The 21,951-nt window shown below is 50.4% G+C and overlaps 1 protein-coding gene across 4 annotated transcripts; it reads right to left on the reverse strand.

The window, feature by feature from the left end:
* Positions 1-406: 406 nt before the first annotated feature.
* PHYKPL (5-phosphohydroxy-L-lysine phospho-lyase) lies at positions 407-15,328 on the reverse strand. Of its 4 annotated transcripts, XM_038770574.1 has the most exons (13): positions 15,247-15,328; positions 12,793-12,911; positions 12,371-12,530; positions 11,270-11,344; positions 9,453-9,540; positions 9,213-9,329; positions 7,650-7,732; positions 6,782-7,007; positions 6,310-6,464; positions 4,564-4,653; positions 3,309-3,439; positions 2,594-2,683; positions 407-869 (listed from the first exon to the last, which is right to left on the reverse strand). In XM_038770574.1, exons 1-12 carry the CDS (start codon positions 15,303-15,305, stop codon positions 2,631-2,633), a joined length of 1,356 nt encoding a protein of 451 aa, XP_038626502.1. In that variant the 5' UTR covers positions 15,306-15,328; the 3' UTR covers positions 407-869; positions 2,594-2,630. The 4 variants fall into 4 exon arrangements, with proteins under 4 accessions (XP_038626502.1, XP_038626503.1, XP_038626504.1 ...); XM_038770575.1 differs by lacking the exon at positions 12,793-12,911 and having other exon boundaries at positions 15,247-15,326; XM_038770576.1 differs by lacking the exons at positions 12,793-12,911; positions 15,247-15,328 and adding an exon at positions 12,624-12,756.
* Between the last annotated feature and the right edge of the window lie 6,623 nt (positions 15,329-21,951).

Genomic DNA, 21,951 nt, shown 5'->3' on the forward strand with positions numbered 1-21,951 from the left:
CTTTGCTCTTTCCAATAGGCCGCACTGCTTAGGTAAGTGTAAACTTAAAGCCTCTTTGCAGCCCTTAACAGGGAAGGACCTGCTAGCAGCACTGTAGACTTAATTAGCTGAGATGACTTACCTGCTGCTTGGATCCTGTTCGTCACCAAGGCCTCCAGCCTTGGCCCGGGAGATAGCTCCCGCTGGAGAAAGACAAGAAGCCCCCTGAGGGCTGGCACCCGGTTCAAGGGCCGGGGCCTGCCGTTGCCCACAGCACCTCCACTCTCTCCTTCTACTCTGGGCTCAGAAGACGGTCAGAGTCTCTTCCAGCCTTGCTCTGAGAATCCTCCAACACAGGAAGGGGAAAAAACCCACTTCTGCCACCCCTGCTCTTCACAACAGTGAGTTACTCTTTTTTCACAGTCACTGTAGGTGGAGGGAATTACTTTAATTTAGAAAGTGGATTTAAAAAAACAGTCAAGGATCTTCAGAAGGCTGGGAGTGGGGAGAGGGTTGGGTGGGGCTAGCCACAAGGTGAGTTTATAAATGAGAGACAGCACAGGGCCACGGTGCTTACGTTTCTGCCTGTTGGACCGCTGAGGGTCACTTGCAGACATCCGTGTCCTGGGGCTGGGATTTGGCTGGGCGGTCGCTTTTGAAGTGGGGTGATTGTCATCCTACCCCAGCGCCTTGCGGGTAAGAGGGTACCTGAGTCAGCTGCCAAAAACACTTCCAGACACACTTAACTGGTTTTTGGCGTAATGCTTTGGCAGCCAGTAATTTAGCCCAAAAAGGGCGGGCAAGTTTAACAGCAGCTGTGGTAGCCCGGTGTAGCCGAAGTGGGGAGAAGTAAGAGCCTTCCCACTTACACTCGCACTGGCCTTCTGTACCTGTAGAGGAGAGAAGGCTGTGTGTCAGAACCAGCTTGCGAACGGCTGCTCTTCGAGTGTGTCTTTTCAAGCCCAGTATGATGCTCCTGCACATCCCAAGGAAATACCCCCATCATCATTATCATTATTCTAATACTATTAGGATCCAATCAGCTTTTTGCTCCCCTTTGTACCAGCTTCTAATGATGCTGAAAACCACCCACCTAGTCACCAGCATAGGATCTTTAGAGATAAGATACCTAAAGACAAGTATCTTCTCATGCAGACACAGTTTTAGGGGTGGTTAACAGGGAAATGAGCATTTCAGTATGTGCTCGTTTGAGCCTAAATTGATAATCCTTGGCCTAGTGGAAAGGGGACAGACCTGGGTTCTAATCCCAGCTTCACCATACGCTTGTGTGTGATCATGGGTGAGTTACTTAACTTTGCTGTTGCAGTTTCCTTTTCTGTAAAATGAGGATTCAGTACCTGTTCTTCCTCCTACGTAGACTGGGAACCCCATGTAGTACCTGATTAGCCTGGGTCTACCCCAATGCTTAGAACAGTGCCAGAAACATAGTAAGCACTTAACAAATACCATGAAAAAAAAAAAAACCCAACCAAGGCTTGACACCAATCCAAGCCAAGGCTAGCCTAACTGTGCTAACTCTCTCTCTTTGATGCTTATTAATTATCCCCTAATGAGGGCAGGGGCTCATCCAATTGGTGAGAGATTCAGATAAGCCAACCTACTTGGACAAGGCAAGGAGCTGGGTGTGCAGCTAATAAGTTTTTGGGCCTGTCAAGGAGGTTGGCATGCTATTGAGATACACATTCGAATACGATCCCATCCATAGCTTTGGAAAGACAAATTCCAGAATCATGGTGGAGAGGGTCAAGCATCAGTGAACTCAGTGGCTAGGAAATTATATTATTATATTAATATACTTCACATAATATCATATAATATATAATATAACATACTATCATATCATATATAATACAATATTATAACATGCACATTACATAATACATTATATTATATATAATTACATAATATACAATATATATAATTATAATTATATAATATACTCATTATGGCATCTGTTGTGATTACTTTGTGCCAGGCACTGCACTGAGAGGCTTCTAGTCCAGGTAGGAGGGAGAATTGATATTGATCAAAGAGGTTTTTGAATTTAGTTTGGGCTCCAGCACTCCTTGCCAGCTTGGGTGTGCTGGGCGTGCCCAGGCAGCACAGCCAACTGTGTGGCCAGGGCAGAGGGGACTGTTTAGGGCCCTTGGCCTTCGCCCCTTAGGCATGTGCTTCCTCCACCTCAGCCAGTGCAGGAAAAAGAAATCCCACAGATTGGACAACTGAAAAAGTCCTGATCCTTTCCCCTTTATTCCCAATCAGTCGTATTTATTGAGCACTTACTGTGTGCAGAACACTGTACTAAGCGCTTGGAAAGTACAAGTTAGCCAACAGGGAGAGGGAAAAACTGACTATCTAGAGGGACTGACTGTCCCAGCACTAGCCTGACCACTACATCATGCTTGGCACATAGCAAGTATTTAACAAATACCACGTTATTATCGTATCCTCATTCCTTGTCTGTTCTATAACTGGGGGCAACAACCAGCTTATTTTGAAAAGCGAATTCTGAATACCACAACCGCGGTCTCTGTTGGTCCCTGCTGACTGAGGAAGTGCTATGTTCCCTGCTCAGTGATGCCGTCCTACTCACCAGGCCGGGCTGCTGGAAGTACCGCCCCTCGGTGACCTCACTGCCGTCCCCGCTGCAGCGTTTCACAGCTCCTCATCTCCTGCTCCATGTCTGCCCAGGGATGGGGGGATAGAGGGAGAGAGAAACACACAATTTAGCTGCCCTGTGGGGAGCGAGACAACACATGCCTGGGAGTCCCAGCTCAAAGCTGTTCGGACATATAAAAGTGGATCCCACAGCCCTCCCACTAGGGCAGGGGTTTGCGGGTGGCCGAAGCTGGACTGTTTGGTTGGGTGGACAGTCCTCCGAGCTCCCTTTCACCTTTGGCAAAGAGGAGCGGCAGGTTTAGGGGCTCTCTCTCAGGAGTGGAGCAGAGACCTTCTCCCTTGCCCAGCTCCCCGGCCCTCCACAAGAAGCAGGGCAGCCACCTTGTGTCCCACACACCCCCAAAGCCCGGCCAGCTGAAGGGGCAGAGTCCCCCGCACCGTCCCAGATCCAGATCCAAGAAGAGGCTCGACCCACCCAACCTCAGCCACAGATGAGCACACCAGGTGGCTGTTGGATGGCAGGTGTGCCTGGTGCTGGGCCCTCCACCAAGTGGGCTTGGCCAGTGGGAGAATGAGGCTCAGAGGGTGGAAGGGAAAGGGGAGGGACATCCCCAAAAGTAAGAGACCTCTTCCAGGATGGATGGGGCAGGGATGGGCCGGCCCAGGCCCAGGGCCCCAGAGCTGCTCACCTGTTAGAATCTGGTCTATTTTTGCCACGACCCGCTCGGCGTCATCCATGCTGAAGCACATTGGGGGCTTAAATTTGAGCACGTTCCTCCCCGGTCCGTCAGTACTCAGCAGAATGTAGTCAGTTTTTAACCTGGAAGGGTGAGGACCGGAGCCTTGAGTTGGCATGCTGCCACCGCAGTGATAAACCCTTAACAAGTACCTGATCGATAATTATTAACTATCTGGGATTGCCTGCTGGCTTCAGACTTGGCATCTCCTCCCTCACACAGATGGAGGATCCTGGGGCTCAGGGCACTGCTGTTGGATGGGGCGGAAGTGGGGTTCAAATCTGGCCTCTCTGAGGTGAGGACTTCTGGAGCTCATCTCCCCCATCCACCTACCTGGCCAACCTCAGAGTGAGGGACTGTGTGTGTGTTTTATTCACTTCTATCACTAGACTTAAATCATTTACAGAGGCCTCAGTCTGAGAACAGCCAGGTGAGTCGACCCCTGCCCCCCAACCATTGCTCACTTCCCAATTCACATTTGGCAATTCATGGTGCCTGTCTTCGCCCCTGTGACCAGATGGCTTTTCCTTCCGTTCCCCCATGCTTAGCACAGTGCTGCACCCAGATGTCAATAAATGCTGTTGTCTTCCTTGTTCTTTGGGCCTTTGGCCTGCCCGCAGAGGAATATTCAACCCTTCCCATTTCCTCTGCCCTATCCAACAGCAGAGCCCTGAACACCAGGACCAGGGGGGAAAAGTGGGAAGGCATCAGGCCTGAAGCAAGCAGGCAACCCTCAGACATCTAATAATGACATGTGGGATTTGGTAAAGGCTTACTATGGGTAAATTCCATACCATCAAGGCAGACACAAGTGGCTCCCCTGTCCTACGTGGGGCTCACAATCTAAGAATCAAATCATATTTCTCAAGCCTATCTGTCGAGTGCTTTCTGTGCACAGAGCGCTTGGGAGAGTATAACAGAACATGGTTGGTAAACCCATTCCCTGCTCACAAGTGTACAGTTTAGAAGGGGAGAATAAGTAGGAGGGAGAACAAGTACTGAATCTCCATTTTACAGCCGAGGAACCTGAGGCCCGGTTAGTCACACGGCAGGCAAGTGACAGAGTCAGGATGAGAACCCAGGTCCTCTGACTCCCAGGCTTGTGCTCTCTCCACTAGGTAGGCCTCACCGCTGAGTGAACAAACCCATCCGGGAGAAGGGTCTGTTCGGCCCGGGGTTAGGGTCGGGAGGGGTTTTAGAAAAATACCTGGAGACGAGACAGTCAGCTTCTTTGGTAGCTGGAGTCCTCGCTTCCACGTCTGCGATTAGGTCCACTCCGACAAACAGCCCGACGCCCCTGAAAGGCAAACAATGCAAGGGCAGCCCTCCTTCCGCAGTTCCGCTCGGCACAATCTCATTCCCTCTTTCAATTCAGGCAAATCAGGATACTCTGGCAGGTCTCTTTCACACCTCCATCCCGCACCCAAGGAGTGACAGTTGGGGAAGCCAAAGTTGGAGCCAGAGCCCCAGACTGCAGACCACCTTCTGCAACGCCGTCCAGTGGAGAGAGCACATGCTAAGGGGTGAGCCTGTGTCTAGTCCCAGCTCTGCTACTGACCGGCTGTGTGACCGTGGGCGACCCGCTTAATGTCTCTGGCCTTCAGGTTCATCTGTAGAATACGAAACTAAACCCCTGTTAAGAGCTTACTATGTGCCAGGCACTGTACTGAGTGCTGGAGTAGATACAAGTTAAATCAGGTTGGACACAGTCTCCCTGTCCCACAGGGGGGCTCAAAACCTTAATCCCCATTTTACAGATGAAGGAATGGAGGCACAGAGAAGTGAAGTGACTTGCCCATGGTCACACAGCAGACAACTAGCAGAACTGGGATTAGAACATAGGTCCTTCTGACTCCAAGGCCCGGGCTCTATCCGCTAGGCCATGCTGCTTTTCTCAAGCAGCGTGTTCTGTTCTGTTCTCCCTTTTAGACTGAGAGTCCCGGGTGGGATGGAGGCCGTGACCCATCTGACTATCTTACATCTGACCTACTGCTTAGCGTATGAGTGATTATTCATTTCTTTCTTCCCCGAGTTATATGGCTGGGGCAGGTCTCTTCACTGTTAAGATATGAAGGAGCAGGAGAGCAAAATGCCCAGCTCCCCAAAACCATGAGAATCCCAAGCCATGCAACCAGGGAGATGTGTGATCTTTGAACCTTGGGAAAGGCCAGGCTTCCGGGTCAAATGGAGCAGTTTGGAGGAGAAAGAGGAGACAATTAAAGAAGCCCTTCATCTGCTCCACGGCTCAAACCAGAGAGCAAGTGGCTCTTGTTGGGGACCGTGCGGTATGGAGTTCTCTCTCCTACTTGGGATGGGGACGTGTCTGACCTGGTTAACTTGCATCTACCCCAGTGCTTAGAACAGTGCACGACTACCAACTCCGTTGCACTGCACTCTCCCAAGAGCTTAGTACTGTGCTCTGCACAGAGTAAGGGCTTAACAAATGACCATAAAAAAAAAAAGTTACATCCCTGAATGCTGGGAATTGGAGGTGGGCCCCCAGAACAGCTAGCAGGGGCCCACCAGAACCAAACGCTGCCCATCAGGAGAGGCTGGCCCTGCTAGGAGGGTGGGATCCGAGCCAGTGGAGACCCTTGGTTTCCGACATGCCCAACCCTCCTGCTCGTGCGCCTGGCAGAGCTATTTTGTTAAGAGTTTACTATGTGCTAAGAACTGCGCTAAGTGCTCGGGTGAATAGAACTTAATCACATCAGACAGTTCCTGTTCCATGTGAGGCTTCTGGTCTAAAGGTGACGGGGAACAGGCACTGGATTCCCATTTTACAGATGGGGAATCTGAGCCCCCGAGTTGTTGTGACTTGCCCAAGGACATTCGGCAGTCAAGTGGTGAAGCCACTCCCAGGCTCGTGATCCACCCTCGGGCAGTTGAGGGTCTTGCGAAGGCAGACCCCGATTCTGAGGCCGCCCTCCCGGTTCTCCGGGGACCGACTCACCTGACGTCGCCGATGATGGGGTGCTTGGCTTTCTGCTGGCGCAGCCGCTCCATCAGGAAGCCTCCGACGCGGGCAGCGTGCTGCTGGAGCTTCTCCTGCTCCAGGACCTCTAAGACGGCCAGCCCCACTGCGCACGACACCGGGCTCCCTCCAAACTGAGGGCAGGGGGGCAGAGGGGCTCCACAGAGCCCAGGCGGCCCCCGGTTCAGAGGTGGGCGGGTGGGCCGGGGAGGGGTCTGGCTTTGCCCCGGCCCCCCTGACTGACTAAATCGGGTTTGGCCCGCTCCACTGCACCCAGGCTCTTTCCCCAGATCTCTGGCCTGGGGCCAGACCCAAGAGGGTCTGGAGACGCCCGGGAGACCAACTCGCAGTTTCTGCTCCCCCACAACCCCAAATTCAGGCTAGCGGGAGGCCCCAGGTTGGCAGGCGGGTGGAGCCCTCCCCCTAATCCCCCCATCCCCTCCTCGCTTACCGTGTTGAAGTACTCGACCCCCGTGGCCGCAAATGCGGCCGCGATGGCCTGGGTGGTGGCCACGCAGGCGATCGGGTGGCCGTTCCCGATGGGCTTGCCCATCGTGACGATGTCCGGGACGAAGTCCTGGCCCTGGAGCTGGAAGGCCCAGAAGTGTTGGCCCACGCGGCCAAAGCCGACCTGAATCTCATCCGCGACGAAGACTCCTCCGGCCCCGCGGATGTGTCTGCAATGTGGGCGGGGCCCGGTCAGTCCCGAGCCAGCCCGAGACCAGGCCCGAGAGAGGCCGGCCCCCACTTCCGTGGTGGACCTCCGGGCCCGTGAGACAAACCTGGCTGGCCTCAGGCTCACAGACTGGCTCTGTCCTGGGCCAGGAGACGCTCCCCAAGGAGAGAGACTCCAGAGTCAGCGGTCAATCTGGGGGAAGACCCACGGGGGCTTGGAATGGAACAGGGCCCTTATATGAAAGGATCGGAGGCAAAGTCTTCTCTAAACATCTGTGCTGCCCAAATCAACTCCTGAGACCCCCTTGCTTGCTTCCCCAGTATCCAAGACCCCCAGTTCCACCGGAAGGCCAGGCAGGGACCCCAAATTCACTTGTGGACCACGGCCTTGTAGTTGGGGGGGGTGGTTTCCTCCACCACTGGTCACTTTGTCCCTGCTGGGTACGTGATGCTACAGGCCAAAGAGTTCAGGACCTGACCCACACAGTGACCAGCAAGCCCTGCCCACTAGTCTCTGAGCCTCGCCGCCCCCTGCAGAAACCCAAGGGTTTGGGGCCATCTCACTATCCAGCGCCCACCCCGGGACTCCCTCTCTGCAGCTCCCCTGGCTCCCTCCCCACAGGACGGCCAACACGTCCACTTACTCAGCCACCTTCTGGAAATAGCCGGCTGGGGGGATGATCTGCCCTCCGACGCTGGGTAGAGACTCGATGAAGAAGGCAGCGATCTGGGTGGGGAAACAGAGCCCCGCTGGGTCCGCAGCCCAAGCCGGACAGCACCAGGGAGCGGAGGGGGGCCGGGGAGTGGAGGAGACTGCAGGGCTTCTGCTGCAGGCCCCCCGGACTCAGCGACACCTCCAAGAGTGGCGGCAGATATTAGCATGTGTTTACTATGTGCCAAACCCAGTGCTGACTTTGAACACAATTAGTGCCACAATTAGTGCTCAATAAATAGAACTGAATGAATGAATGAATCCCCTCCTGCTCTAACTCTGCCCTCTCCTCCCTTATTGATTCCCATGTCCACTACCCACACCAACAATTCCTGACTTTTAACTGCCTCCCATTAAACTTCCACTGTCTCCGCATCCTGTATCTCTCTCACCTGATGACTGTGCCGACTATTTGGTTGACAAAATCGAAACTGGGAAACACCCCAAATCTCCCCAGCTCAATCAACCCCTCCCATCCCTCCGTACTCCCTCTCACCCTCCTGTCCTACTCTCAAGAGATCGGTTTGTTTTCAAACTCTATCCCCTCCACCTGCAATTCAGACCCCAGCTCTACGCACCTTATTAAACTCTTGCCCCCTCCCTTTTTCTTTCCCTGACTGCCATCTTCAACTGCTCACCCTCCAATAGCTCCTTCCCCACATGGATAACTCCTGTCCTAAAAAACCCATCCCAAGACCCTTCAGTTATTCCCCCATCTCCCTCCTGCCATTCCTCTCCAGCACATGCCAGCTTGTAAGCTTCACCCCCTCTTATGCCAATCTACTAGTTTTGCCTTGTTCTCGTGTCTCTCGCCACCGATCCCATGCTCAAGTCCTTCCCCTCGTGCCTGGAACTCATTCCCTTTCCTTACCTGACAGATAGCCGCTCTCCCCATCTTCAAAGGCCTTCTAAACTCCTGTCAACCTCTAGGAGACATTTCCTGACTCACCTTTCATCTCCCCACCCACTGTCACTTCAGGACTTCCACGTCACCTTCCAAGGCACCTTCCTCCCACTACCCCGGAGCCCTTATTTACAGATCTTTAAACTCTGCTGTTTATCTCTGTCTGTCTCTCCCACTGGATTGCAATCTCCATGAGGGCAGGGATCCTGTCTATTAACTCTTAGTACAACACTCTGCACAGAGCAAATGGATTGGACGGCTGGATTGGACAGCTTGGGAGATGCCCACTCTAGGAGGGAGTGTCCGTAGCTCGCCCCATTTAACCACGGAGGAAACTCAGGCCCAGAGGAGCGATGTTTAGGCCGCAGAGCGGGCCGGGGGCCGGGCTGGGATCAGAACCCGAGTCTCCTCAGACTCCCTGCTCCAGGCTCCTTCCAGTAGGCCACGCCACTGCACAGGACCGTATTCCTCCCTCCAGCTCGAGCCCAGGTCTGGCCACGTGGTCCCCGCCTCTGGACGTGTCAAACTCCCCCCTCCAGAGCCCCCAATTCCGGAAAGCTTGGCCCGTGGCTCGGGGCCCTTCCCGATTACCTTCCTGCCCTTCTCGTGGGCCCCGTCCACCAAGCGCTTCACCTCCTGGGCGTAGGCCGCGGCCGGATCTGGGTGTTCTTCCCGGTACAGCCCTCGATAGGTGTCTGGGAGAGGTGCCTGCAGGGGACACGGGAGTTTAGGATTAGGGTCCGGGAGGAAGACTGAAACTGGCATTGAGTGTTGGTGGTGGAGGGTTGGGGGGAGAGGGGAGGGGCGGGGAGGGAGAGAGGGCGGGCGTACCACGTGGACCCACTCCTGCTGTCCTTCCAGGCTGCGGAACTTATACGGACTTATGTCAATCAGGGAGCTCAGGTGGCCGTGGTAAGCACTTGGGATGAAACAGACCGACGTTATCTTTGAGCCGCTAAAGGGGAAGCGGACGGCTGCTCTGGCTTCCGCACGGCCTACCCAGACTCTCCACCCGACAGGTCCCACGGGCCCATATGCAGAATGTCCGCCGCCGGGACCCTCCTCACCCACGACCCGCACCCACTCGGAGCACCCAAAACCAGGGCCACACACATACCCATGCTCACCAATACAGCTCCCACCACCAGGACCACACACACGAAGAACACACAAACACAGCACGCCCACCACCAGGACATCTCTCTCACTCACACATACACAACATCACACTCTCTCCTCACACGGTGGATCAGGTTCGTTACTCAAGAAATGGTGAAGTCCGCTCCTTTAATCTCTCCTGAACCAAAGAAGCACCGCACTAGAGGCGGAGAGGCAGTGAGAGACAACACATCACACTCAGACACAGTGGCCACGGTTTTCGGCAAGTGGTTTCCCGGAACCTGAGTTCTGTCGGTCTCTGCTGTCTGTTTCACGCGGAAAGGAGATCAGCTTGTGACCTTGTCGATCGGCTTTAAGGCACTCAATCAGCTCTCCCCCTTACCTTGCCGATCTCTCACTGCAACCCAGCCTGCGCACCTGCTCCTCTAAATGCCATTCTACGCTCCGTATCTCAATCTCATCTACTGCGCTCCTGAAGCTTTGTCCTCATCCTCTCTCTCTGGCCTGGAGTCTTTTAGACTGTGAGCCCACTGTTGGGTAGGGACTGTCTCTATATGTTGCCAATTTGTACTTCCCAAGCGCTTAGTACAGTGCCCTGCACACAGTAAGCGCTCAATGAATACGATTGATGATGATGATGGAGCTAGTTCACGTCCCATATCCAAAAGACCCCCACATCTCTTCCAAGAAGCCCCCCCACGACTAGGCCATTTCTCCCATTCGCCCTCCCTTCTATGTGGCCTAAGCACTTGGACCTGTAATCACTCAATCAATCAATCGCAGTTACCAAGTGCTTACTGTGTGCAGAGTACACGCACTAAACATTTGGGAGAGTACGATATAAGAAGTTGGCAGACATATTCCCTGCCCACAAGGAGCTTACAGCTTAGATAGGGACAACTTTCAGAACTTGATATTAACTCCACTCCAAGCCCCACTTAAGTACCCCTCCTCATACTTATCCATTCCCTCATCACTAATTTTTTTTAAGGTTGGTCTTCCTCTCTAGACTGTGAGCTTCTTGGGGGAGGGAACGTGTTTACCACCTCTACCATATTATTCTTTTCCAAGACTCTAGAACATGCTCCGCACACAGTAAGTGCCCAAAAAACACCACTGAATGATTGACCCCCTGAAACTTGGCTAAGTGCTTGGCCTGCCCCGATGGTCCCCGGGTGAAGAAGCTGGACTTTCACCCCAGGCTCTGTCCCGGCTCCTTGAGTGCTCCCACTCTCCTCTTCCAGTGTCTCTGAGGCTGCAGGCAGTGGTCGCCTCTGCTCTGAGAGGGGCCCGCCAGCCCCCACGGATCCAAAGGGTTGGTGCCTGATGGCCCAGGCAGGCAGAATCTGGGTGGGAGGGATGGGAGCCTCAAGTCCCGAGTGAGCCCTGGTCTCCCGTCCACATTGGATTCCTTCCATCCCCCGAGCCAGGGTCCGAGCCCGATTCTCTCCTGTCGTCCCTGATTTGGCTACTCTAAAGGCCGCCCCTGCCCCTCCAGCAGCAACTCCCACCCCAGGACCCTCACTTACTGGTCTAATACCACCACGTCCCGATGGCCGGTGTACTGGCGGGCCAGGCGCAGGGCCAGGTCATTGGCTTCGGACCTACAACGGAGAATCCAGCGGCCGCTCAGGGGCCCCATCCCTGGGAGCCAAGCAGCAAACCGCCTTGGGCGGACGGCACGACATTCAGGCAGCAGGCATTTAACCAGTCAACTGGGCCATCGATCACATTCGTCGGCTTTAAGGCGTTCAATCGGTTCGTCCCCTTCTGCCTCACTAACCCCCTGGTCTCTTACTACAACCTGGCCCGCACACTTCGATCTGCAATTCATTTTAGTTTCTGTTTCCACCGGGATGACTATAAATTCCTTGTGGAAAGGGAATATCTACCAACTCATTCATTCGATCATATTAAGCACTTGGGAGAGTTCAATATAGCAATAAACAGACATTCCCGGCCCACATCGAGCTTACAATCTCGAGGGGGAGGGAGACAGCAATACAAATAAATCAGAGATATGTACATTGAATTGTACTTTCCCAAGCACTTAGTACAGTGCTCTGCACAGTAAGCACTCAATAATTACAACTGAGAGCATGGATAAGAAAGAGGGGCAGTTCTGGGGGACAGCCTTGAAGCTGACGGTCTCCATTTCCCTGTGACCTCCCCACTCACAGAGCTCAAGCCCCCCCGAGTTGAGACCAATGTGTCGTGAGTAAATTTAGAAATATAGTGCCATTCAGTTACATGAATTGAGGATCGCTTTGCTGAACCTCCCTGAGCCAGATCTGATAATAAAAAAATAATAATTACGGCCATTTGTTAAATGCTTACTAGATGCCAAGCACTGTTTTGAGTCCTGGGACAGATTAGATACAAGATAATAAGGTTGGACACAGTCCCACAAGGGGCTCGCAGTCTAAGTGGGAGGGAGAACAGATGAGGAAACCGAGGCCCAGGGAAGTTAAGTCCCAGGCCACACAACAAGCAAGTAGCGGAGCCAGGATTAGAACCCAGAACTTGCCTGGCTTCCAGGCCGTTGGGCCACGCTGTTTCTCTGAAAAGGCTCCCTGGCTTAGGGGCAAGCCGGAGGACGGCGGGGGGCTGGGACGGACTCGTAAACTTACCCCGAATTCAGAAAATAGAACACACACAACTCTTTCGGCAGCGTGTCCGATAGCTTCTGGGCGTAATCCACCATGTTGTCGTGCAGGTAGCGGCTGTTAGTGTTCAGCACTTGGTTTTGCTCGTGAGCAGCTTTGACGACGAGAGGGTGGCAGTGCCCCACTGGAAGAGGAGGGACAGAAACAGGTGAGAGAATGGCCCGACCACCCAAGGGGTTGTTTCATTTTTTCCGAAAAATGATATTTAAGTGCTTACACTATCAAGCACCGTACTAAGCGCTAAACGTTCTAAGTGTCCCCCAAGGGCATGCATCCTTCAGCAGCCTTGCCTCTTCCAGTCCCTCCTCTAACGGGAAACCGGGAAAGACAAACTCAGGGAATGAGGCGGGGAGGGGGTTCGGAGTGGTGGGGTGGGGTGCCCGGACCGTGAGCCACGTTGTTGATGCAGTCGAGGTACTCCGCTCCCTCTTCGTCATACACGTACTGACCCCGGCCCCGGACGATCTTCACCGGGTCTTCGGAAAAGAAGAGCCTGCAGGACGAGCTGCGGAAGCCAACGGAGGAGCAAACCGTCTGCTGTCTGTCACTGCGTGGACGGCAGGCTCCTGCCCCCCGCCCCCAACTGTAGCCTCCACGTTGGGGGGGAAAACAGTCATTCATTCATTCATTCATTCATTCAATCGTATTTATTGAGTGCTTACTGTGTGCACAGCACTGTACTAAGCGCTTGGGAAGTACACGTTGGCAACATATAGAGACGGTCACCACCCAACAGCAGGCTCCAGTCGCTTCTGGGGCAGCGTGGCTTAGCGGAAGCAGCACAGGCTTGGGAGTCAGAGGTCGTGTACAGATCTACTTGTACATATCTATTCTATTTATTTTATTTTGTTAGTGTGTTTGGTTTTGTTCTCTGCCTCCCCCTTCTAGACTGTGAGCCCACTGTTGGGTAGGGACTGTCTCTATATGTTGCCAACTTGTACTTCCCAAGCGCTTAGTGCAGTGCTCCGCACACAGTAAGCGCTCAATAAATACGATTGATTGACTGATTCCCTGTGCCTCATTTGTCGTCTGTAAAATGGGGATTAAGACTGTGAGCCCCAAGTGCGACAACCTGCTTAACTTGTGTTTACCCCAGTGCTCAGCACATAGTAAACGCTTAACAAATAGCATCATTATTATTATTCTGTACTTCCTACCTTCTCAGGGCACTGCACACATGGGAAGTCTACTTACTACTATACGTGCTCAGGGTGGGCCATATCTTTAAATTCAGTTGCTTCCCCTCCCTAAAACGCCATTTTGTGGCTGTCTTCTCCGCTACATGCCTAACAACTCTAAAATAATCTCCCAAGCGTGTAATCCGGGGCTCAGCACGCAGTAGACTATGAATTCCTTAAGGGCAAGGACCGTGTCTACGGTGGTCAAATACAGAACAAAGAACGGCGCTTTGCACAGAGTAGGAGTTCAATAAATACTAAAACGATTGATTTGGCTCCTGTCTGCCTCCGTCCCAACACTTATTCCTACGACGACTTTGCCACAGAAAAGCCGCGTGGCTTTGCCAACTTGTACTTCCCAAGCGCTTAGTACAGTGCTCTGTACACAGTAAGCGCTCAATAAATACGATTGATTGATTGATTTAGCGGCTGGAGCCCGGGTCTGGGAGTCGGAAGGGCCTGGTTTTAACCCGGGCCCCGCCACTCGTCAGCTGTGTGACTCTGGGAAAGTCATCATCATCATCATCATCATCAATCGTATTTATTGAGCGCTTACTATGTGCAGAGCACTGTACTAAGCGCTTAGGAAGTACAAATTGGCAACATATAGAGACAGTCCCTACCCAACAGTGGGCTCACAGTCTAAAAGGGGGAGACAGAGAACGAAACCAAACATACTAACAAAATAAAATAAATAGAATAGATATGTACAAATAAAATAAATAGAGTAAAAAATATGTACAAACATATATACATATATACAGGTGCTGTGGGGAAGGGAAGGAGGTAAGATGGGGGGGGATGGAGAGGGGGAGAGGAAGGAAGGGGCTCAGTCTGGGAAGGCCTCCTGGAGGAGGTGAGCTCTCAGCAGAGCCTTGGTCACTTCTCACCTGGAAATTCGGGATTGAGGCTGCGAGCTCCGTGTGGGACAAACTGATTAGCTTGGATCTACCCGGGCGCTTAGAACAGCGCTTGGCACAGGGTCAGCGCTTGATGAACACCGTTATTATTAGTAGTAGTAAGAATGCCTACTTAGTAGTTAGTAAGGCCTTCCCAGACTGAGCCCCCTCCTTCCTCTCCCCCTCTCCATCCCCCCCATCTTACCTCCTTCCCTTCCCCACAGCACCTGTCTATATGTATATATGTTTGTACATATTTTTTACTCTATTTATTTACTTTATTTGTACATATCTATTCTATTTATTTTAATTTTGTTAGTATGTTTGGTTTTGTTCTCTGTCTCCCTTCCCCACAGCACCTGTATATATGTATTTATTTATTTTACTTGCACATACTTATTTTGTTAATATGTTTTGTTCTGTTGTCTGTCCGTCTCCCTCCCCCTCCTAGACTGTGAGCCCGCGGTTGGGTAGGGACCGTCTATGTTGCCAACTTGTGGATTGATTGATTGATTCCCAAGCGCTTAGTCCAGTGCTCAGCACACAGTAAGCGCTCACTAAATACGACTTAATGAATGAACGAACAGTGAACAGACGACACTGGCTGCCCACAGGGAGGCTGCAGGCCCGAGCCCCCGGCTGAGGCCTGCTCCTGGGCCCGAGCCTCCGCACGGCATGGCATCTGTCCGGGGGGAGGGGGCAGGGAAGGGGTCCCCCTTTTCCCTTTTCCCCCCGTCCCTCGGCCCCCCCCGAACCCCCTTACCCGATGAACCTCCTCCTCAGCTCCAGGGTGTCCCGTTTGCGGCGCCGCTGGACCGCCATGGCCCCCGAGCCGGAGCCCCACGGGGGCATGCGGCGGACCACGCCCCGGGGGGAGGGAGCCCACTACGCTCCCTCTTAGCCTCGCCCACTCCCTCCAGCCCCTCCCTCTCTAGAGAAGCAGCCGTGGCCCGGTGGAAAGCGCCCGGGCTTCGGACTCAGAGGTCGTGGGTTCAAATCCCGCCTCCGCCAACTGTCAGCTGCGTGACTGGGCACTTCTCTGGGCCTCAGTGACCTCATCTGTCAAACGGGGATTAAAATCGTGTGAGCCCCCCCGTGGGACAACCTGATCACCTCCCCAGCGCTTAGAACAGTGCTTTGCACATAGTAAGCGCTGAATAAATGCCATCATTATTATTATTATTAATGTGAGCCCACTGTTGGGTAGGGACTGTCTCTATATGTTGCCAACTTGTACTTCCCAAGCGCTCAGTGCAGTGCTCTGCACAGAGTAAGCGCTCAATAAATACAATTGATTGATTGATTAAAACAGCGTGGCTCGGTGGTGGAAAGAGCCCGGGCTTTGGAGTCAGAGGTCATGGGTTCAAATCCCGACTCTGCCCATTGTCAGCTGTGTGACTTTGGGCAAGTCACTTCACTTCTCTGGGCCTCAGTTCCCTCATCTGTAAAATGGGGATGAAGACTGTGAGCCCCCCGTGGGACAACCTGATCACCTTGTCACCTCCCCAGCGCTTAGAACAGTGCTTTGCACATAGTAAGCGCTTAATAAATGCCATCATTATTACTCTTATTATTAGTCCCGCCCACTACCTCCAGCCGCTCCGGCCCCTCCCCTCTCCACCCCTCCAGCAGCGTGGCTCAGTGAAAAGAGCACGGGTTTGGGAGCCAGAGGTCATGGGCTCTAATCCCGGCTCTGCCCCTTGTCAGCTGTGTGACTTTGGGCAAGTCACTTCGCTTCTCTGGGCCTCAGTTCCCTCATCTGTAAAATGGGGATGAAGAGTGTGAGCCCCCCAATGGGACAATCTGATCACCTTGTATCCTCCCCAGCACTTGGAACAGTGCTTTGCACAAAGTGAGCACTTAATAAAATGCTATAATAATAATAATTATTAGGCCTCAGTTCCCTCATCTGGAAAATGGGGATGAAGACTGTGAACCCCCATGGGCCAACCTGATCACCTTGTAACCTCCCCAGCGCTTAGAACAGTGCTTTGCACATAGTAAGCGCTTAACAAATACCATCATTAATGTGCAAAGCACTGTTCTAAGCGCTGGGGAGGATACAAGGTGATCAGGTTGTCCCAAGGGGGGGGGGCTTACAGTTTTAATCCCCATTTTACAGATGAGGTAACTGAGGCACAGAGAAGTGAAGTGACTTGCCCAAAGTCACACAGCTGACAGTTGGAGGAGCCGGGATTTGAACCCTTGATCTCTGACTCCCAAACCGGGGCTCTTTCCACTGAGCCACGCTGCTTCTAGTAAGCGTTTAACAAATACCACAATTATTGTTATTATTAACAAACGCCGTCATTATTATTATTATAGCCCCTCCCCGCCCTCTAGCCCCTCCCCCCTCCCTAGCCCTGCCCGCCCCTCCAGCCCCTCCCCTCTCCATGGCCCCTCCCCTCCCCGAAAAAAATAATAATAATTTTGGTATTTGTTAAGCGCTTACTATGCGCAAAGCACCGTTCTAAGCGCTGGGGAGGATACAAGGTGATCAGGTTGTCCCATGTGGGGCTCACAATCTTAATCCCCATTTTACAGATGAGGGAACTGAGGCACAGAGAAGTGAAGTGACTTGCCCAGAGCCAAACAGCTGACAAGCGGTGGAGTCGGAATTTGAACCCATGACCTCTGACTCCCAAGCCCGGGCTCTTTCCACTGAGCCACGCTGCTTAACAGTGCTTTGCACATAGTAAGCGCTTAATAAATGCCATCATTATTATTATTATTATTCCCGGCCCTCCCCCTTGGAGAAACGGCGTGGCCTCCTGGCAAGAGCCCGGGCCTGGGGGTCAAAGGAGCTGTATTCTAATCCTTCCTCCACCACTTGTCTGCTCTGTGACCTGGGGAAAGTCACTTCACTGCCCTGGGCCTCCGTTACCTCATCTCCACAATGGGGACTGAGACTGTGTCCAACCTGCTTTGTTTGTCTCCACCCCAGCGCTTAGTACAGTGCCTGGCACAGATTGAGTGCTTAACAAATACCATCGTTATTACTATTATTCGCTTCTTTGGACCTCAGTTCTCTTACCTGCAAAATGGAGGGCCGATAACATCTTCTTCTTCCTACACAGGCTGTGAGCCCCATATGGGCCCCATCATCTTGTATCTATCCTCGAGCTTAGAACAGCGCTTGGTACATATAATAAACGCTTAACAAATACCACAATTATTATCACTGTTGTAATTCCCAGCCTTCCCTCTGCCCCTGAGGGCTGCAGTGACCCATTTCAAACACATCGGACATTTACTCTGTAGTGATTTAAAATCGACATTCGTCCCTTTTTAGTGTGGAGTTTATTCAGGGGCTTAGGGCAAAAGTTTATCTTACATATTCACAAAACATCCTCATAAATGGACTGTACACTAATGTGGTTTATTTTTTTTAAAAGGTCAAAAAAGTACTATTACTGAGCCAAGTATAAAGCAAGATATGCAAAGAACCTCCAAACACTGCATTCTTTGCGATCAGGTTACAAAATAGGAATAAAACACATAGCTCAAGTTAATAACATTTGTCATAAGAAAGGATGCATATGAAATACTGGGTTAATACCTTCATTCTTTAAAATAATTGTTTCCCCCCCCATAAAAAAAATAAAATGGGCTAAATATAACACTGATGGTTGTTCTTGGCATGGACATTAATACTAACACTCAAAAGAGATTCCTTACAGCAATAATGATTAAATATGACTTTAGCATAATGGATCATGGAAAGGTACATAAACTTGCATTTCTACTTCAAAATGGGCCTGGGACATACCCAGATAAAACTGATTTCACTAACAAAATACTGAGCTCCTCTCCTCTCCAAGTGATTACCACACAGTAACACAAATGGCAGCTTGGAGGAAATATCTATTCCTTCCTTTAAAATATTCTTCTAACTACCAATCAGTCAAAAATTTCATTCCACAGAAAATACAATCATGGCTTTATTAGCTTTATAAATTGTGCAACACACACACACACACACACACACACAAATAATACTGCTTCAGGCTACGGGCTTGGATTGGAATTGCTCTGCAGTTTCCCCAATCCAGACCTACTGACTTCTGCCCATGAAAGAGGAGCCAGGGCAGCGAGCCAGAGGTGCCTGGGGTGAACTGGAAAACAAATCTGATAACCCAGCCTCCTTCCCCTTAAAATATTTCTATCAATTGTTCTATTGTTCTAATTCTATCATTTGTCTAGAAGCTACGATTGCACTCTGACATTTCAAAGGTCAGTGTGCAAAATCCATGTTAACCGAGAGAGAGGATGTCAGCGGGTGAGGTGACACCAACCTTAGATTTAAACTTGGGGTCCTGGAAATAATCATTTTAAAACCTACCCCTTTGACAATGTCCACCTTGAACTTTTTTTCTCTGCTGGCACCAGTTGGAGCTTGCCAAGGGGCCAATTTGACTGTCCAAGTTCCATTAGTCAATCAATTAATCATATTTATTTAGTGCTTACTGAGGCTGTACTAAGCGCTTGGGAGGGTTCCCTGCCCACAAGGGAGATTGTATCTATTTTCTTGTATCTACCCCAGAGCTTCATACAGTGTCTGGCACAAGAGTAAGCGCTTAGCAAATACCATTAAAAAAAATGCTGTTTGTGGGAAGAGACTGCATCTACCAATTCTATTATACTGTACTTTTGCAATTACTTAGTACAGTGCTCTGCACAAAGTACTCAATAAATACCATTGATTGACTGATTGATGGATTGAAGGTAGCAGCAGGAAGAAAGCGGCATAGGCCAGTTTCTGAATAATCAGAACTTTGCTGTTGGACCCTGAGACGTCCAGGAAGAAACGGCAAGAACTTCAATGGGCAGATGCAGATAGTGAGGAAGAGGAGATCGCTGGGAGCAGAAGAAAGAGACTTGGAGGGGCAGAGGTCCAAAGCCTTGCTTCCAGAGCACATTTCTAACTGCCACAAAATCAGCACTTCCGAAAGCTAAATATTATGCAAAACAAGGTGGGTGGGCTCTGCAGTTTGTTGTGGGCAGGGACTGTGTCTGCTTATTGTTGTATTGTACTCTCCCAAGTGCTTAGTACAGTGCTCCGCACACAGTAAGCGCTCAATATGTACACCTGAATGAGTGGATGAATGAATGCAGCTCGTAAATGCTACAGGCTGGCCTCCGAGAAGGAGAAGAAAACACCTCTGAGGAAGGCTGAGAATGGGCCAGGAACTTTTGGGTCAGAGGCTGTCAGCTTTGCTGGAGATAGGAGAGTGGTAGGTGCTGGCTTCAGCTTGTAGAGAGACAAAAGAAGATGGCATGGGTGAAATTGTATTGTACTCTCCCAAGTTTTTAGGAAAGTGCTCTGCACATTGTAAGTGTTCAATAAATATCATTGACTGGTGGATAAGAAACACTGAAAATGGCAGAAATTCACCAAGGGGGATGTGTAAAAAAGGATCATTCATTCGTTCATTCATTCAATTGTATTTACTGAGCGCTTGGGAGAGTATGAGACAACAATAAGCAGACACATTCCCTGCCCACAACGAGCTCATATCGTATTGAGAATGCACAGAAGAACTGGTGGGAATGAATGAAAATGCTGAACCTGGGTAACATCCAGGTTCTTCATGATTTCTTCAAGGCTTCTGCTTAGAACGTCCAGTTCCGTAAGCCACAGAACTCCAGGGAAATAAGACATACTGGAATATAGCAAGAAGGACCTTCTGGGGGTAGGGGCAGGGCTTGTTCAGATTTGAAACGCTCACTGAAGTTAAGGTGTAAGCTCCTTGAGGGCAAAGATCATGTCTACAAACTCTATTGTACTCTCCCAAGTGTTTAGTACAGTGCTATGCACACGGTAGGAGCTCCATAAATACTACTGATTGATTGTAACGGACCTCCATTTGAATGGAAGGGCTTCTTTCCAGCCTCAGCGAAGGCAACAAGGCTAATTTTCAGGGTTCCTACCTAAAATTCAACCCAGTGTTTGCCTAACTAAGTGAAGTCAACCAATCTCCAGGTCACAGTGTAATAATGATAATAATAATAATAATAATAATAATAATAATAATTGTGGTACTCTTTAAGCACTTACTATGTGCCGAGCACTGTACTGAGTGCTGGGGTAGACACAAGATCCCACTTGGTGCTCAGTCTAGGTAGGAGGGAAAACAGGGATCGAATCTAGGTTTGTTTTATCACCAAGCTCTGAGTTCCCTTCCAATAATGTTAACACTAGGGAAAATATTTTTACAAGTCATTTCTGTAAAATTTTGAAAGAACAGCTCAACTGGCAATCTGCTGCAAGCCTCTGTTTGTCTATTCTCTCAAGTGAATGTTTTCATTGCTCCAGAACTGTTACAGTCTTCTGCTCTTATTTTGGCATCTCCCAAATGATATAAACACAGACACCCAAAATTGAATGGGAAACCATTTTAGATTGAGGCTCAGTGTGGGAGCACTGAAAAGCCTTCAGTGAATGCTGCAGATGGTTCTTTGACTCCCGAATGGCCGCAATTCTCAAATCTTGCCTGATTCAAAGAGATGAGTTTCAAGGAAGCATACCCCATAGATGGCAGTAACGCTCAACTCTTTCAATAAACTCGACTTCCCTACAAAACGTCCATCGAAGGTGAGTACAGCATTACATTTTTGCAACCAAAATTTTCTTAGCAAGGAATAGATACAAGTCTAATACCCAAATGAATCAGAACAGATCTATACGGCGGATCCAGTCGGGAGCAGTTATACTGACTGTTTCTGATGGGCTTTAGGAAACCTTTTGACCCACTAAATCTACATTAATTTCATTTCTAACCAGGGGAGCAAGAATGATGGCAAGATGACGACAGAGCATGATTTTTCAATGTTTTGCTAACCCATACTGAGATGAATAACAAGACACAGCCATCTCCCACCTTCTATTATTTTGTACCAAGTAAGGAAACATTTATAAAAATACTTAATGTTTGCTCTCCTCAAAGAGTTCCCTTTTTAAATAGTAAGAAAATTACCTGGATAAGTTTTTTTAAAACAAAATGGCTAGGCCACACCTAGCTCGGTAATACTGCTGAGCAATTCAAAAATGAGATTAACAGACTATGTATGCATGAATCATTTTAATTCTTGAGGTGTTCAGGGTGTGGGTTTTGAATAGTTCACATTTTTCTCTACGCTGGCTCATTAAGGCACAACTGGTGAAGTTGAATCAGGGTTGACTTTCAAAGAGTGGCAGGTTCAATCTCTGAGGCTGGGAAAGAACCTCTTATAGCTGTCATTTCAGCTTTATTTGCACTTAGGTGAAAAAAAGGGAAGACTTGGGGGATGCCTTTCCAAACTTAGGACATTAAAAAAGGCAGAGAAAAAAGAAATGCGTCTAGAAAATACTTTGCATTTGGATTTGATGTTGTAAATATTCTTTATGCTCATATCCCCCTTTAGGATGTGAACTCCTGTTGTGTCACTTGGTTATTTTGTACTTCCCAAGTGCCTAGTACAGTGCGTT

Source organism: Tachyglossus aculeatus, chromosome X2 (assembly GCF_015852505.1).
Source record: "Tachyglossus aculeatus isolate mTacAcu1 chromosome X2, mTacAcu1.pri, whole genome shotgun sequence".
Classification (NCBI taxonomy): Eukaryota; Metazoa; Chordata; class Mammalia; order Monotremata; family Tachyglossidae; genus Tachyglossus; species Tachyglossus aculeatus.

Bases quoted from the DNA above. Each gene is read 5' to 3' on its own strand.
- PHYKPL (XM_038770574.1), bottom strand. From the start codon at position 15,305: ATGGCGGTCCAGCGGCGCCGCAAACGGGACACCCTGGAGCTGAGGAGG. The intron at 6,465-6,781 runs GTAAGCGAGGAG...CCCTGCCCTCAG, and splicing joins GGGTCGAGTACTTCAACACG to TTTGGAGGGAGCCCGGTGTC. The intron at 4,654-6,309 runs GTGAGTCGGTCC...TTTGCCTTTCAG, and splicing joins CCCATCATCGGCGACGTCAG to GGGCGTCGGGCTGTTTGTCG.